The 18662-nt window shown below is 40.1% G+C and overlaps 1 protein-coding gene across 1 annotated transcript in view; it reads left to right on the top strand.

Moving 5' to 3' along the window:
- Positions 1–16017, top strand: part of LOC134316413 (coiled-coil domain-containing protein 122-like) — a 31509-nt gene extending 15492 nt beyond the window's left edge. The window contains exon 5 of the mRNA XM_062996778.1: positions 15693–16017. Within this exon, the coding sequence (XP_062852848.1) occupies positions 15693–15854 (162 nt within the window). The 3' untranslated portion in view covers positions 15855–16017. The remainder of the gene's footprint in view (positions 1–15692) is intronic.
- Positions 16018–18662: the final 2645 nt, after the last annotated feature.

Raw genomic sequence — 18662 nt, 5'->3', positions numbered from 1 at the left:
ATTTAATAATAATTTGATTTGCTTATTTAATTAGACCTTAAAATTGGTCTATAGCAATTCGACTTGTTTCAATGGAATTTTAAAATTTTCCATTTGCATAATTTTATCATGTTATGTGCTTATGTTGTCAAAATATAAACAAAAAGATATATAACAAATAGGTAGGAAAGTGATTTTTAAAAATGAAAAATAAAAATAACAGAGAAGGTCTGAATTTCCAACTTTTTAGATCTACATATAGGTTGTAACTTTTCTTTCTGGCACGTCTTTGTGCATCAGAGCTGGGTTTTGTATATTAAGCTAAAAGTAAAGAGATGCTTTATCCTCTTCAATGCTTCGCGACTGTATTACCGTAAAACGGGGTTTAGGTGCACAGTAAAAGTGGTAGCGCAGATAGCGTGACCGCGGTCGGATCTTAAAACTACAGTACAGTACAGTTTACAAATCCGTGCGTACAGATTACTAAACCGAGGGTACGGTTTACTAAACCGAGGGTACGGTTTACTAAACCGAGGGTACGGATTTTGCTCTTCACATATTTTTTTTCCTTAGTGACCCCTAAGGAGCTCTGTATTAACCTTAGGAGCAACAGGCAAAGATTGATAAAAATAAAAAGCTTTGTCTCTCAATGACACCTCACAGGAAGTTAGAGAATAAAAATCACAGAAAAATAAACGTTTAAACTCCTTACTAATCAGTTTGTTACTACATTTTGTATCAAACAAATCAACATTTGGGACTTTCAAGGTAGGTAAAGACTCAGTGGACATCAATAAGGAGTTTTAAAGATATCTTTGAATGAGACTTAAAAAGGCTGAGGGTATTGCTCTGCAGATCTTCTCAAAGCCTTTACGAGTAGTTTTAACACCATTTTTGCTAAAACAGTTGAAAGATAAAAAACACCCATTACTGCCCAATAAGTCTTAAACAAAGAAGATACCTCTTTCGAACCAGTCAGCTTTAAAAAGAAATCTATTATTTATATTGATAAACCTGTTATTCCAAATTATAGACTTATGGGGAGATAAATTGTGGGTAAATATCATTTTCCAGAAAAGGAGCACCTGTTTATGGAAATATGCTAATTTTCAAGGGATTCTTGAAAGTTAATAATCACATTAACAAGGAATTCAAGGCCACCAACCCTTTGACCAAATCCAATTCAAAGAGACCGTGGTCTGGTAATACAATCTTTCAACCATTTAACCCTGAGCATCCCTAAAATAGATTTAAATTATAAGGCTTTTAAACCTCCCTGCACGTAATCTTTAATTATTTGAGATTTCTGCAAGTAATGAGTTTTATTCGATCACAGAAAATTAAAGATAATAGAGTTGGCTTATTTAATTACTTTTGGAGAAATATATAAAGAGTGACACGGATAAACAAGTCTCGACACTTCCTCCATTTTTTTGAAGTATCTGTACTTTATTTGAGTATAAAAATGTGACAATTTTTACTGTTACTCCACTAAATTTTTTAAAGAAAATGTAGACTTTTACTACGATACATTTGGCGTATGTAAATTCGTTACATTACTACAAAATAACGACAAGAAATTGTGTCACAAACTGCAAGCAGGTTTGGCAAATTTGCACTTGTGAATGAGATCATCAGTGGTTAAGCACATTAATGTGCAAGTGCAAACATGTTCTCTAAAGGCAATCGGAGTGAAAGATTCTTCGTATCTGATTAATTTTACCCAAAGATATGGAAATATCGGCATTTCAGAACAGAACTCCCCATCCAACCACAAGAAACACAATGATGTAAGTTAAGAATGATTAACAAAGTAAAGCCGCAGCATCATAGTTTTTATTTCTTATAATTAGCATTAAGATTGTTTACATATCTAGCTATCATTTTCGATTACATTCGAACCACAGATATAATGTTTTAACCCTTTTAACCCTTAAAATGGTCTCAACAAGAAAACAGTGTTTAAAAAATATTTATTTGCTTTTCCTATTTTTTAACTGTTCCAACTTTTCATGGATGATGGATGGTGTTTTCTAAAAATAACAGTGTCATCTATCAGTATTTTTGAGTTTAACACAAGCCAACCAGAGTAAATACGGCCAAAACAAGATTATTTAAATACAGCTTATTTTTACCCAAGTATTTAGACTCAAAGCAATGGTTGAGCAGACCATTAAAGGGCTAAAAGTGCCACACGTTTTGTTTTGCTTTAAATCAATTCTGCCAAGATTCAGTGGTTATATATCTACATCTATGACTTGAATGTTTAACCCAAATCAGAATAAAATTGGGACAGTATAGAAAATGCAAATAAAAAAAGACACTGTTTCTTACATTTACATTGACTCTTATTCCATCTTATATAAACCCAATATATTTCTGTTAACATAACATACATATACAGTGTATCACAAAAGTGAGTACACCCCTCACATTTCTGCAGATATTTAAGTATATCTTTTCATGGGACAACACTGACAAAATGAAAATTTGACACAATGAAAAGTAGTCTGTGTGCAGCTTATATAACAGTGTAAATTTATTCTTCCCTCAAAATAACTCAAAATACAGCCATTAATGTCTAAACCACCGGCAACAAAAGTGAGTACACCCCTAAGAGACTACACCCCTAAATGTCCAAATTGAGCACTGCTTGTCATTTTCCCTCCAAAATGTCATGTGATTTGTTAGTGTTACTAGGTCTCAGGTATGCATAGGGAGCAGGTGTGTTCAATTTAGTAGTACAGCTCTCACACTCTCTCATACTGGTCACTGAAAGTTCCAACATGGCACCTCATGGCAAAGAACTCTCTGAGGATCTTAAAAGACGAATTGTTGCGCTACATGAAGATGGCCAAGGCTACAAGAAGATTGCCAACACCCTGAAACTGAGCTGCAGCACAGTGGCCAAGATCATCCAGCGTTTTAAAAGAGCAGGGTCCACTCAGAACAGACCTCGCGTTGGTCGTCCAAAGAAGCTGAGTGCACGTGCTCAGCGTCACATCCAACTGCTGTCTTTGAAAGATAGGTGCAGGAGTGCTGTCAGCATTGCTGCAGAGATTGAAAAGGTGGGGGGTCAGCCTGTCAGTGCTCAGACCATTCGCCGCACACTACATCAAATTGGTCTGCATGGCTGTCACCCCAGAAGGAAGCCTCTTCTGAAGTCTTTACACAAGAAAGCCCGCAAACAGTTTGCTGAAGACATGTCAACAAAGGACATGGATTACTGGAACCATGTCCTATGGTCTGATGAGACCAAGATTAATTTGTTTGGTTCAGATGGTCTCAAGCATGTGTGGTGGCAATCAGGTGAGAAGTACAAAGATAAGTGTGTCATGCCTACAGTCAAGCATGGTGGTGGGAATGCCATGGTCTGGGGCTGCATGAGTGCAGCAGGTGTTAGGGAGTTACATTTCATTGAGGGACACATGAACTCCAATATGTACTGTGAAATACTGAAGCAGAGCATGATCCCCTCCTTCCGGAAACTGGGTCGCAGGGCAGTGTTCCAGCATGATAATGACCCCAAACACACCTCTAAGACGACCACTGCTTTATTGAAGAGGCTGAGGGTAAAGGTGATGGACTGGCCAAGCATGTCTCCAGACCTAAACCCAATAGAACATCTTTGGGGCATCCTCAAGCGGAAGGTGGAGGAGCGCAAAGTCTCGAATATCCGCCAGCTCCGTGATGTCGTCATGGAGGAGTGGAAAAGCATTCCAGTGGCAACCTGTGAAGCTCTGGTAAACTCCATGCCCAGGAGAGTTAAGGCAGTTCTGGGAAATAATGGTGGCCACACAAAATATTGACACTTCAGGAACTTTCACTAAGGGGTGTACTCACTTTTGTTGCCGGTGGTTTAGACATTAATGGCTGTATATTGAGTTATTTTGAGGGAAGAATAAATTTACACTGTTATATAAGCTGCACACAGACTACTTTTCATTGTGTCAAAGTGACATTTTGCCAGTGTTGTCCCATGAAAAGATATACTTAAATATCTGCAGAAATGTGAGGGGTGTACTCACTTTTGTGATACACTGTACATACATGTTTTCAGGTACTTTATATACCACTGGTCTCTAGTTAACCACTGATTCAGCAAACTTTTCATTGTAGCTAACTCCTCCCTTTTAACATTTTTAGTTAAAAGAACATCAAGATATTTAACTTTTGACTTCACAGGGATATTAGCAATTTCTTTTAGTGTACAACTATGAATTGCTAGTAGTTCAAATTTTTTAGGTTTAAAGTCAAACCGGAAGCTTTCGAAAGAAAAATTATTTTATCAATAACTATGGAGACCATATCACTATTCTTCAAAAAATAAGGCTGTATCATCAGCAAATTGACTTATAATAAATTCTCTACCGAGAATGTCTACACCATGAACGACCTCAGACTTTTTGATATGTATAGCCATTAACTACAGTTAAAAGAAATAATAAAGGAGTGATTGGACACCCTTGATGAATTCCCCTTTTAATTTTACATTTTGGTGATGAACCATGGGTAAGAGATATACTACTGTAAATGTCATTATAAAACATAAAAATTACTTTGCAAAAATGAGTATTGAAACCTACGTATATTTCCAGGATTTTCAACAGAAACTAATGTTCCAACGTGTCAAAAGCTTTAAAGAAGTTTAAGAATTAAATTAAACTCTGATGAGGTATCAAAAAAATCATAGTCAAGCATATCGAGGGCCAGATGAATATGATTGTGAATATGTCTTCCTTTAATAAAAGGACACTGGGTTTCGTCAATTATCCTACTCAGCCCCCTTTTCAATCTGTTTGCATATACAGTATAGAAAATGCAAATAAAAAAAGACACTGTTTGCATACATTTACATTGACTCTTATTCCATCTTATATAAACCCAATATATTTCTGTTAACATAACATACATATACATACATGTTTTCAGGTACTTTATATACCACTGGTCTCTAGTTAACCACTGATTCAGCAAACTTTTCATTGTAGCTAAAAAGCAGTTATAGTAGTGAAAGCAGCTTATAGTCGCAAGAAAGAAGTGTTAAGGGGCCCAAGTTATCGAGATTATCTTTATTTGTTATCTTTATTTGGCTTTGGGAGTAGAGAAAGCAGCTTATAGTCGCAAGAAAGAAGTGTTAAGGGGCCCAAGTTATCGAGATTATCTTTATTTGTTATCTTTATTTGGCTTTGGGAGTAGAGGCATGGTTGAACTACCTATACAATCTTTAAAGGCTTCAAAAACTAAGGTTTTTATACCAGGCCAAAAATGTTTTAAGAATTCAACTGTAAGATAAGATAAGATAAGATGCCTTTATTGTTATTGCACAGTGTACAACAAAATTAAGTAGCAATCCAACGGTGCTTACACATACAATAAGTAAAAATAGAAGCAAAAATTATATACATATACACAACACACACACATGTATGTATGCCTAAGAATCTTAAATATAAAGAATAAAGACTAAACTATAATTATTAAAAAGGACAACAGACATTGTTTACAGCAGTGAGGTAGCAGTGGGGTATTGCACATGCCCTGAGTAGCTTAAGAAGATATTGCACAGAATATATATTTAGCTCTAAAAAAACAGTAGTGCAGTCATAATAAATATAAATATAAATACAATCAGAGTAGAATGAAACATTGTGCCATGTTTTAAAGGGGTCCAGTGTTTAATGTTGTTGTTCAGTTTACTTGTGCAGTGATTTTATAAGAGTCAGTTGTTAGTGTGTGGTTTGGGAGTGTTTAGTTCCCGTATGGCCCTGGGGTAAAAACTGTTTTTTAGTCCGTTTGTCCGGGCTGTGATGGACCTGAAGCGTTTTCCAGAGGGCAGCAGGTCGAACAGATAATGTCCAGGGTGAGATGGATCTTTCAGTATGCTGGTTGCTCTGCTGAGGCAGCGAGAGCTGAAAAGGTCCTCCAGGCTGGGCAGTGGGCAGCCGATGATGTTCTGGGCAGTGTTGATGACCCTCTGAAGAGATCTCTTATCTGCCGCTGAGCAGCTACTGTACCATGTTGAGATGCAGTATGTCAGCACACTCTCAATGGAGGAGCGGTAGTAGGACACCAGCAGTTTCTCCTGAAGGTTGTTTTTCCTGAGAATTCTCAGGAAGTAGAATCTCTGCTGTGCCTTCTTCACTACTGCCATGGTGTTGGTGGTCCAGGAGATGTCTTCAGAGATGTATGTGCCCAGAAATCTGAAGGAAGGGACAATTTCCACGCAGTCTCCATAGATGATTAGAGGTGCAGGGTCTGCACGCTTTTTCCTAAAATCAATTATTAGTTATTTTGTTTTTGATGAGTTCACGGTGAGATTGTTCTGTAAACACCACTCAGACAGTCCTTGAACTTCACCCCTGTATGCGGTTTTGTCTCCTGCCGAGATAAGTCCAACTACAGTTGTGTCATCCGCAAACTTGATGATTGTGTTGCTGGAGTGGGTGGGGGCACCAGTGCTAAGTGTGATGCTGGAAGAATGAAGGCGGCCTAATCTAACAGACTGGGTGCGGTTTGTCAGAAAGTCCTTAATCTGGGTTGAGAAAGTCCAAGATCTGCGGGTTTGATCACCAGTCTGCTCGGTATGACTGTATTGAAAGCAGAACTAAAGTCTATGAAGAGCATCTTCACATAGCCCCCTTGGTGTTCCAGGTGAGTGAGTGCTGTGTGAAGAGCAGTGGTGATGGCATCTTCAGTGGATCTATTAGCTTTGTAGGCAAACTGGTGTGGATCAAAGGCAGGTGGGAGACTGGCTCTGATGTGATGTAGAACCATTTCTCAAAGCACTTCATTATGACTGGAGTGAGTGCAACTGGGCGATAGTCATTATAGTCACTGATGTTTGTCCTTTTGGGCAGTGGTACGATGGTGGCAGACTTCAGACAACTTGGTATGATGGATTGGGACCCCCACAGAGCAGGTATTATTTAGATGGTGGATCATTCTCAACGCTGCAGTGACAATGACATGGTGGTGGTGTGTTAGTGTGTGTTGTGCTGGTATGAGATCAGACACAGCAGCGCTGCTGGAGTTTTTAAATGCCGTGTCCACTCAATTAGACACTACTCTATTAAACACTACCTAGTTGGTCCACCTTGTAGACGTAAAGTCAGAGACGTACGCTCATCTATTGCTGCTGTTCGAGTTGGTCTTCTAGACCTTCATCATGCTGGATGTTTTTGGTTGGTTGACTATCCTCAATCCAGCAGTGACAGTGAGGTGTTTAAAAACACTGAAGTGCTGAGAATGACCCACCACCCAACTAATACCTGCTTAGCACCACCGAAGAACAGAATGAAAGGGGGCTGACGTGGCTTTACGAGATTATTATTATGAACCTGTGGCACACGAGATTGAGCCGTGGTTCAATAAGGGGAGGGGTGCGTGGCAAAAGCCGCGCTCGGCATCCACGTTTGAGCCGTGCTTCATCAAGGGGAGGGGGGGCGTGGCGGAAGCAGCGCTTGGCATCTGCACTTGAGCCGTACGTCCTCAAGGGCAGGGGGCGTGGCGCCAAGGGGGCCGCAAGTTGCGCTTGGCACACGAAGGGGGGCGCATGCCTAAAAAAGGTTGAAAACCCCTGTACTAGAGGGTTAAAGGAATGTGAGTTAAAAGGAGTCGGATATCGATCATTCATCCGAAATGGCATTAAAATCCCCTCCAATAATAATTTTATCTAAACCATAAGTGTTTTTCCAGACATCAATTAAAGAACTCAGATTGTGAAACAATTTACTATTATCAGTGTTAGGTATTAACATTTGTTAGGTAGTTTCTCTAATTTACTGAAAGGCCTGTCCCTTAAATTAGACTAGAACTTAAGCAGGAGAAGAATCATTCGTTGAATCTCGTGCACGAGGAAAGCACCCAGACCAGACACCAAAGTCAAAGTATGAATGCCTTAGTTTATTGAAAGAAAACAGAGTTTTTATAAAGACCGGAAAAGTATGTGTGTGTGAGAGAGAAAGTGTCTAAATATGTGTGTGTGTGTGTGAAGGCTAAACTACATGAGATGGTTTTAGAGAGAAGGACATTTTTGATCAACAAGAACAAAATTAGCCAAAACAACCTTCAAACTGCATTCTCAGCTCATCAGCTCATAAGCGATGAGAAGAGCAGAAATACTAGTCATACCATAAGTATATCGACATAAGTGTAACTAAAATCTAACAATCAGCCTTGTTAGTGTGACCATAAACATTTAAAAGCAAATAGTTACCTTCACAAGAATAACCATGATCCAGTGACCCTCAGGATCACTCTTGAAATCGATGATCTTACCATGTAAGTTTTTAAATAAAAAAGCAACCCCTGCTAAGTGAGGAACCATGAGAAAATAAAGCTTCTCCACCCCACTGGGACTTCCAGAATTTGACCTCAGCATCAGTAGAATGAGTCTCTTGTAGAAAAAAACAATTGACTTTAGATTGCTCCTTACAAAAATGAAAAATCGCGTTTAACGTTATTCCTAATACCTCTTACATTTAAAGATAACAAAGAAATTGACATAATAACAAACAGTTTAGAGAAGAACTCTAACTAAACTAAATGCAGGTCAACATGTTAAACATTAGACCTCATAATAAACCGTTAAATAATTACACAGTCACTTCTTAAAGAAAAAACCTCATTTTTAGAGTTAACAGTGTTATTTTGCCTATACACAAAGTAAAAAGTGATGGTGATTAAGTGGATTGAGAGCTATCATTTAAAAACAGGCAAAGGACAAGAATCAGAACGTCTATTTAGTTTACTATTAAACTTAATGTATATTTTGTCTTGTATATGCTCTTTTTTTTCATATTCTGCACATTGGAGCTTGAGAAACGCAATCTCGTTCAGCTGTGCCCTCCTAGCTGTATAGTCTGAATGACAATAAAGTTCACTTTGTCTTTGACTTTTGACTTTTGTGGATATTCTGGGCTGCTAGTTTTACAGTGGGGCCAAAAAGTATTTAGTCAGCCACTGATTGTGCAAGTTCTCCTACTTAGAAAGATGAGAGAGGTCTGTAATTTTCATCATAGGTACACTTCAACTATGAGAGACAAAATGAGAAAAAAAAATCCAGGAAATCACATTGTAGGATTTTTAAAGAATTTATTTGTAAATTATGGTGGAAAATAAGTATTTGGTCAATAACAAAAGTTCAACTCAATACTTTGTAACATAACCTTGGTTGGCTATGACAGAGGTCAAACGTTTCCTGTAAGTCTTCAATAGGTTTGCACACACTGTAGCTGGTATTTTGGCCCATTCCTCCATGCAGATCTCCTCTAGAGCAGTGATGTTTTGGGGCTGTCACTGGGCAACACGGACTTTCAACTCCCTCCACAAATTTTCTATGGGGTTGAGGTCTGGAGACTGGCTAGGCCACTCCAGGACCTTGAAATGCTTTTTACGGAGCCACTCCTTCGTTGCCCGAGCGGTGTGTTTGGGATCATTGTCATGCTGGAAGACCCAGCCACGTTCCATCTTCAATGCTCTCACTGATGGAAGGAGGTTTTGGCTTAAAATCTCACGATACATGGCCCCGTTCATTCTTCCCTTAACACGGATCAGTCGTCCTGTCCCCTTTGCAGAAAAACAGCCCCAAAGCATGATGTTTCCACCCCCATTCTTCACAGTAGGTATGGTGTTCTTGGGATGCAACTCAGCATTCTTCTTCCTCCAAACACGACGAGTTGAGTTTTTACCAAAAAGTTAAATTTTCCATTCCACATGATATTCTCCCAATCCTCTTCTGGATCATCCATATGCTCTCTGGCAAACTTCAGACGGGCCTGGACATGTACTGGCTTAAGCAGGGGGACACGCCTGGCACTGCAGGATTTGAGTCCCTCTCGGCGTAGTGTGTTACTGATGGTAGCCTTTGTTATTTTGGTCCCAGCTCTCTGCAGGTCATTCATCAGATCCCTCCGTGTAGTTCTGGGATTTTTGCTCACCGTTCTCATGATCATTTTGACCCCACGGGATGAGATCTTGCGTGGGGCCCCAGATCGAGGGAGATTATCAATGGTCTTGTATGTCTTCCATTTTCTAACAATTGCTCCCACAGTTGATTTATTCACACCAACCTGCTTGCCTATTGTAGATTCACTCTTCCCAGCCTGGTGCAGGTCTACAATTTTCTTCCTGGTGTCCTTCGACAGCTCTTTGGTCTTGGCCATGGTTGAGTTTGGAGTCTGACTGTTTGAGGCTGTGGACAGGTGTCTTTTATACAGATAACGAGATCAAACTGTTACGTGGGAGAGAAAGGACTCAAGTGCGGAGATTAACTTAAATAATAATTTTATTTTTTTAAATGAAAAATTAAACACAAAACACAAAACAAAAACAAAACCAATAATGAACCCCGCTGGAGACCGCTGGGCGATGCAGGCAACGAAAACTGAAAAAGGAAAACAAAGATTAATGCAAGGCGCGAACCCGGGTCGCGCCGGTGCATGGCGGTTGTGTTGCCACCGCGCTAACGTAGCGCGGGTGAGGGGGTGTGTGTAGACGCTGAAGATAAAGCGAGCGCTTGACGGCATCACCATCAGGCAGTTACTGAACCTACAGGCGCTGAAACATAAAGCGGTGGGTATGAACCGGGTAATGGCGTTATAGCCGAGCGCTTGACGGCATCACCACCAGGCAGTTACTGATCCCACTATCACTGAGAATAAAGCGGTGGGTGTAAACCGGGTAATGGCGTTATAGCCGAGCGCTTGACGGCATCACCATCAGGCAGTTACTAATCCCACTATCGCTGAGAATAAAGCGGTGGGTGTAAACCGGGTAATGGCGTTATAGCCGAGCGCTTGACGGCATCACCATCAGGCAGTTACTAACCCACCAAGCTGAAAGCGCTAAGGCACTACAGCAATATGACACGGGAGTTAAGGACTCCCGGACATCAATAGCCCCCCGCACGGCGGTGGGCTACGGGAAGGACGCGATCGGCGTGGCTTCGCTGAAGGTTGCAGCTAATGAAGTTCGCCGATCTGAAAAGAGAAGAAAAGAACAAATCAGTTAGCCAACCTCAGAAGTGCGGATTCGAACCGGGGATGTTGACGCGAGAGCCGAACACTTAACGGCCTCGCCATCCAGCGGTTACGAAACCAAATGACCACTTAAGATGAGAGGTTAATGCGGATACGGCTGCAAGCGCTATCGCTTGCTGTTTAGCAGCACCGCTAACGCTAACCGAATAAAGAAAAGGCAGCACGAGGGCTGCACGGCGTCGCACCACGCTAAAGCAATAGGCTAAATAAAGATGTTACCTCGACCTTGCAGTCTACACACCCTAATGGCACATGCCACCAGGGGATACCGTCTGGCCTATAAAAGCGTGGATGCGCTGCCACCAGCGAACTGAAAAAACAAACAAAAGAAACAAAAGCAGACAAAAGGTGCGACACCCGCTGCTGTGCAGAGCTGGCTTAAGTAAGCCAGCCCACAGCTGCAGGCAATTCGCCCTAATTGGAAGGCCTATTATTTAAGGCCTTCCTCTACTGAGCTCTGTAAGGCTCTGTGACATCAGGGAAGAGTGGTAAGTACCACTGACGCCACAGAACCTTACACAAACAGGTGCCATTAATACAGGTAACGAGTGGAGGACAGAAGAGCTTCTTAAAGAAGAAGTTACAGGTCTGTGAGAGCCAGAAATCTTGCTTGTTTGTGGGTGACCAAATACTTATTTTCCACCATAATTTACAAATAAATTCTTTAAAAATCCTACAATGTGATTTCCTGGATTTTTTTTTCTCATTTTGTCTCTCATAGTTGAAGTGTACCTATGATGACAGACCTCTCTCATCTTTCTAAGTAGGAGAACTTGCACAATCAGTGGCTGACTAAATACTTTTTGGCCCCACTGTATGCTCAAAATCCCAAGTTGCAGCGAAGATTTTGAATTGGTGACTTGTGAATTGTTTTGCGTTGTCAGAAATGAAGATGTGTGGCGATCCATGGACAGAGAAGTGTCTCTTCAGTTTTCCAGTGACTGTTGCTAAGGTCAAGTCATGGAGAAAGTCGACTTTAAACCATCCTGAGTAGGAGTCAGTGAGCACTAAGTACTGTTCCATTAAAAGATGTCAGCTGCTACAGTTGACCATGGCAAGTCTGGGATCTTGTGGTACTGTTGCAGATTGAGCATGACTGAGTTTGATCTTCTATGTCTTTGGTCATGGTGGGCCAAAAGATTATACCTCTAGCTCTGCACTTTGTTGACTCGGTTCCTGGGTGTTCCCTGTGCACAATTTTTATGTACTCAGTTTGTAATAATAGAATAGAATGCCTTTATTTGTCATATTTACAGATACAGGTGCACAGTACAACAAAATTCTTTCTTCGAATATCCCAAGTTGTTTGGAAACTGGGGTCAGAGCGCAGGGTCAGCCACAGTACAGCACCCCTGGAGCAGACAGGGTTAAGGGCCTTGCTCAAGGGCCCAACAATGGCCACATGGCAGAGTTCAGTTAATAGCTGAAAGCCCTACTCACTAGGCTACCACTGATTGGGGTATCACTGCCTTGTGGCCTTTTCTCACAATTCCCTCATCCACGATCAACTCATGTTTAAAGGGGTAGAATGGTTAAATTGTGGGTGGTACACTGTGCATACTGCTTGGCCATCCTCGCCTGATGATGTCGCTGAGCAACTGTAGTGTAGCATCTTTTGCAGTGTGCTGTTTAAGTTCTTCCAGACAGGATGAGGAGATATCACAAATGTTCATGACCTTAAAGGTGTTTTCCTCACGTAGGTGTTGCAGTGTGAAAGGGCTTGGTGCTCGAGATAGCGTGTCAGCTATGTACATTTGTTTGCCTTTTTTTTTGTACACCAAGTTAAAGTTGTACTTTTGCGTTGGAGTCGTGCAGGAGCGGTATGAATTGGCTTTTTAATGATTGTCACTAGGGGTTGATCTGTTGGTCTGTTTCCATGGTGATTGGCAAGCAAACACAACAGCAAGTAGCTCCTTTTTAATCTGCACATAGTGCAATTCTGTTTCCGTTAGCGTGCATGAGGCATAGGCTATTGGCTTGCCTTCCTGTTAGCATGCTGCTCCAAGACCATATTGTGATGAATTACAGGTCAATGTAACTGGCTTATCAACACTGTAATATGATAGTACAGACGGGCTTGATATGCACTTTTTCAGTGTATCGAATGCATCTTGATGCTGTTTCAGCCAACACCTTTCATAGTTCTTGTGTGTCAGATGGCGTAATGGAGCAGATATCTTGCTAAAGTTTGGAATGAATTTCCCAAGGTGATTCGTCATCCCAAGGAATCTCTGGAGTGCCATAACATTTGATGGTACTGTCTCACTGATTTCTTTTGTTGTAGAATGGTCAGCCTGTAGACCAATGCTACTGAATAGGTGGCCTACGTAGCTCACTTCTTTGAGCTTGAACTTGCATTTGAGCTGGTTTAGTCTCAGATTGATATGTCTGGCATGATCAAGAACTTTTTTTTTTTTTCATCATGTTCCTGCTCATTTTTACCTCCAACTAAGATATCATCTACAATGGCTGTGCATGGATAACCGGCAAAAAATTGTTCCATTGAGTACTGGAATACTTTACTGGCTGAGTTCATTCCAAATGGTATCTTGAGGAACCTATTTCAGCCAAAGGGGGTGCTGAACATGGTGAGCAGTGATGATTTGTGGTCTAGCAATATTTGCCAGAAAGAACTCTTTGTATCTAGCACAGAGAAAACAACACAATTTGACATTTGGGCTGCGACTTCTTCAACAGTGTGCACTGGGTGATGTGATCTTTTCAGGGCCACATTAAGATCTCTATGATATATGCGAATTTGAATGTGGTCAGTGTTCTTTTTATGCGTCGCTAACATTGATGAAACCCATTCGGTAGGTTCTGATACAGGAGTTATGATGCCTAGACCTGTCATTCTTTGTAGCTCAGCTTTGACCTTGTCTTGCATGGCTAATATTCCATTAGCCATGCAAGACAAGGTCAAAGCTGAGCTACAGCTGGACGGATCAGCTGGAGCTACAGCTGGAGCATCATGCTGGACGGATGACTGGCTGCATTGTGGGGTCTATTTTCATTGAATATGTAACAGGAAGTTTGCCTACTTCATCTTTGAAAAGTCTGCATAATGCTCAAAGATTTTGTTTGTGAAATCAGAGCTGTCAGAGGTGTTGAGCTGTTGGACCTCTTTGTTTAGCGTTATGAGTCCCATATGCAAACGGTCCTGTAGGCCTAGTAGTCGCTGTGCATTTTTTTCGATCACATAGAATTGTATATTGTAGCTCTGACCTGCTGAATAGCATGATTATGTGACTTATCCCATTGCCACTGTATGCCATTAACTTTGCAATGTTGGATGTCAAGTTGTTCTCCTTGGCGTATGAGATCGAATGTGTCGTATGAGATCACATTGCACTTAGCTCCAGTGTCAACCTTCAGATCAATGGTTTTTCCATGTATGCAAACAGTGCTGAACAGTTAATTCTTACTGATTGTATTAGCATCAACATTTTGTTCAGCTATGACACCATCAATGAAGAATGGTTTCTCACCAGTGCTGTTGGTTTCATTTGGCTCGATTTTGATGAACCAACTTTGTAGGTCTGTGTCTACTTTGTTCCTTGTGAGTGGGCCTGCAGCATTTTTTGAAGTGGTTCCATGTTTTACAGCTGTTGCATTGTTGGCCATAACTCTTTTAGCTGCATGGTTGCCTCCACAGTTGCTGCAATTTGTTATGGTATGTGGGGCTTCAGTTTGAGGTCGAAATTTTGGCTTGTGACCTTTCTGATGCCACAAGTTTATCTGATGCCACAAGTTTACTGATGCCACAAGTTTATCTCTGATGAGCTCCTCTTGTAAAACACCAAAACTGCAGCTTTTAGCTTTGATTTTGAGGTCACTGACATATGATTCAATTGACTCACCTGGTCTCTGGGACCTTGTGTTGAATTTGTGTCATTCCATTGTGACATTCGTTTGTGGGACGCAAATCTCACGGAATTTTATCGTCAGACAGACAGGGAGACAGACAGGGTCTTCTCTGCTCTCTGCTGGAGTTATAACATTGCCGTTCTCACTGTGTTCTCTCACCTCTGGTGCGTAAACAAACATTCACAGCGAGTATGCTTGTGTTCGGTTTATCTGCGTGTGCAGCTGCAATGAATGTCATGTCATATTCTTGCTCGAAAATGTGCCAATTTTCAGCTATATTCTTGGTTAAACACGATGGGGTCTGGTCTACGAAACTCTCCTGCCATGCTGCGGTGTAGGCTAGCAGTTTATTAGCACTCTTTACTCACGGCAAACTTTTTCTTTTGGTGTTCATGGCTCATTTGCTCTTCCTTTCTTTGCAAAGTTTTATCCACTGTCTTCTGACTAGTTCTAGAACTTCAGAAAGGACACTTTTTTAACTGAAACGAAACTGCTTTATTGTTAGGAGCATCAGCTTGCAGAGACTTAGAGCTTGTGTGTGAGCAGGGTGCGTTCCAACAACATACCGAGAGGAAGGGAAGAAGGCTACACACTTCAAAGTGCGCATGTCTAACAAATGCATAATATAGGCAGTTGCTCTACATGTTATTCCATATCTGTTTGTTATTTGATTTTCTGATCTTAAAAAGCAAAACTAAAAATGGTGTTTTCCTGTTTTTCAATAATGTATTTTTTTTATTTTTTTATAGTGTTGTTAAAAATAAGTTAGTAAAATGACTTACATTAAGAGTCGTCTTTTTTTAGATTCGCAACAGAAGATGTGAGGCCATTGTGAAAAGGCTCCGCTGTCAGTTAAACAAGGCTCAGTCCAAATTTCAACAGCTGAATAGTGACATCTTCAACATGGAGAAGGAGGTAGAACGTCTCAAGAAACTGCTAGAATTACCTCATGCCAATTGTTATTGACCCCTATCAAAATAAAGGCAATAGCAGTGGGCTTTTGGATAATATTTTTGTTAATTTTCTAAAAGACTTGGTGCTGTGGAGTTAAGTAATAATAGACTTTTTCTGTCAGTATGTTGTAGACCTGTTTGTGAAGCAACAAAATGTCCATGCAATAAATAATAGAAGGCGGTCCTTTCAGCTGTTGCTGTTCATTATATGATCTTACACTTTTTTAATTATATTTATTCATAGTAGCTTTAGTTAATATGTTGTTTAATAGTAATTTTAAAATGTTTAGATAATTTAAGACATGTATATTGTTGCTATACATATGTTAAATTAAGCTTTTCATGTCACAATTATCTTTAATACCCAAATCCACAGTTGAGATATTTTGTAAAATGCAATAAAAACAAGAATCTGAAATTTGTTCATTTTCTTGAACATTTGTTTAACTTTTTAATGTGTTAAGTATGGTTTGACAGACCAACAAATTTTGAATTTGACGCTTGCAACACTGAAAAAATTGGCACAAAAAGAGTAAAAAGTTGTACCGTCTATCTTACATAATATTATAGACAGATTTATAGAATCCAGAAAAATCTCAATCTGTGTAAGACAAGGCCAACAAACTACTGTAAACAGCAACAGAAATTGTCATGCTACAGTGATATAGTTACATGTGCTCAGGAGTACTTGGAAAAACCAACATTGAGTTAATCGTGCTAAAGAGTGTTATCAGCGTTATCAGACTGTTATCAGCAAAAGGTGCAAAGAGAGACATGCAGCCATCAAGGCAACATATACAGTACAATGCCAAACATCATTCTGCATGCACTAAAACAGTGTGGCTTTGTAGACACAGAGTGTGTGTGCTTGACAGGTCTGCCCGCAGTTCAGATCTTTCTGCTATTAAAAAAATAGGGTGCTTCATGATAAGGAGAATCTGACAAAGGTGACCCCAGACTGTTGAACAGCTTAAGTTTTGTTTCCAGTTAAAATGGGCAAAAAATTAACTCGCAAACCTGCAACAATTAGTGTCCACCGATCTCAAATCATTAAAAATTGTAATGTCCCAACTTTTTTAAGTGTGTTGCAGACATCAAATACTACATTTGTTTATATGTACAAAACAAATTAATTTGGTCAGCGAAGATTTTCCATTGTTACTTGTCTGTTAAATAAAGGTTCAAGAGAATGAACAAATTACATATTTATAGCATTTTACAAAATGGCCAAACTTTTCTAGAAGTTTCAGGTTTGTATTTATTTATTGTTCGTATTTAATAACCATATGATAATTCATATTTTTCATTTTATTTTTAATGTATTTATTTTCCTTTTTATTAACATATTTGTATATTATTTTTTATTATTGTATATTCTTCTATGTAATTGTTTTCTTTGTATTCTTAAATCTATGCATGCATATGTTTTAAAAAAAAATTTTGAGTGGCATAGTATGTCATAGTTTAAACCCAATTGAGATCCTGTGGCAACACCTTAAACAGCTGTTCTCAAAAGCCCTTTAGTGTGGCTGATATAAAACAGCTCTGCAAAAAAAAGAGGGCCACAATTGCTCCACAACAATGTAAAAGATTGATCTACAGTTGCAGGCAATCACATTATTATCCCTTAGTCTGATTATTATTAGAGTGATTGCAGTAGGCAATCACACTATTGTCATCCGTTAGTCTAATGGAAAACTATTGTTATCCATTAGTGTAATTATTAGTGCATGAGTGTACCAACTGCATGACCTAAAGTATTCGGACCTTTAAAGCTTTTTTTAAATGCGCTTTCATATGGAAAAAGGCTGATTCAAACAAGTAGGTTGATCCAAAGAATGGTGTCAAATATGTGGTGCGCACAGATATTGCGCTTGCACACCAGCACCGAGTTTCTGGACTCCCCGGTTCGAAACTAGGTGTTGCCACCAGTCGGCTGGGTGCCATCTAGCAGGCATAATTGGCAGTGTCTGCAGCAGATACTAATTGGCCACTGTATCTGCAGGGTGGGGGCCGGACTATGTGTGGGTGGGTGGGTCTTCATACACTGTGTAAGGACTCTGATTGGCAGAAGAGACACCTGTGCAGATTGCAGGGGCGAGAAAAGGAGGGCTGTACACGTGTCGAAAGAGGCATGTGCAGCGACGTGCTCTCCTCGGATGCAATCTGGCATCTCTCAGCAGCGGAAGACAAAATTGAGTGCGCTAAATCAGGAGGAAAATGAGGAGAAAATGCATTAAAAAAATAATAAAAAAAAAATATGTTGCACGTTTCCTAAATGGATATTTTTCCTCAGCCAGCAAGTTCCAAAATTTTCCAGCAGAGACCCTTGACTTAATATAAATGTCAGATGGGTTCATGTGGAACAACGATGCAGTTTTTGAAGCCAGCACACCAGCTTCAGCTGTACCACCAAATGGAAAGCACATGAATGTTGCAATCGGCTTAAGCAACCTAAAGTCTCAAAAGCGCTGTTCAAAGTCTGCTATCACGTTCTGAATTTGTTCAATGTATCGTGCATTATTCAGTTGTATGCAAGATGCCCCCTGCTTTTCCAGCTCCAATTACATGTTTTGGAATTTCCGTAAGTTGTGACGCTGCAACTTTGAGGACAATAACTCCAGTTTTTGTTTGAAAGTGTTCACAGATCTGATCATGTCCAGCACACATTTGTCTTTGCCTTGCAGCTCTAAATCAAGCTTATTCAACATGTTGGCTAGATCTGTCATGAATGCCAAAAATGTTTGACCCAATGTTTGTCATCCTGCTGGGCGTATTCTGTAGCGTTCGAGAAACTGTGCCACCCTGTGACTGTGCACAA

This window comes from Trichomycterus rosablanca, chromosome 6, assembly GCF_030014385.1.
Source record: "Trichomycterus rosablanca isolate fTriRos1 chromosome 6, fTriRos1.hap1, whole genome shotgun sequence".
In the NCBI taxonomy this organism is placed as follows: Eukaryota; Metazoa; Chordata; class Actinopteri; order Siluriformes; family Trichomycteridae; genus Trichomycterus; species Trichomycterus rosablanca.
This window is presented reverse-complemented; position numbering and strand designations above follow the sequence as displayed.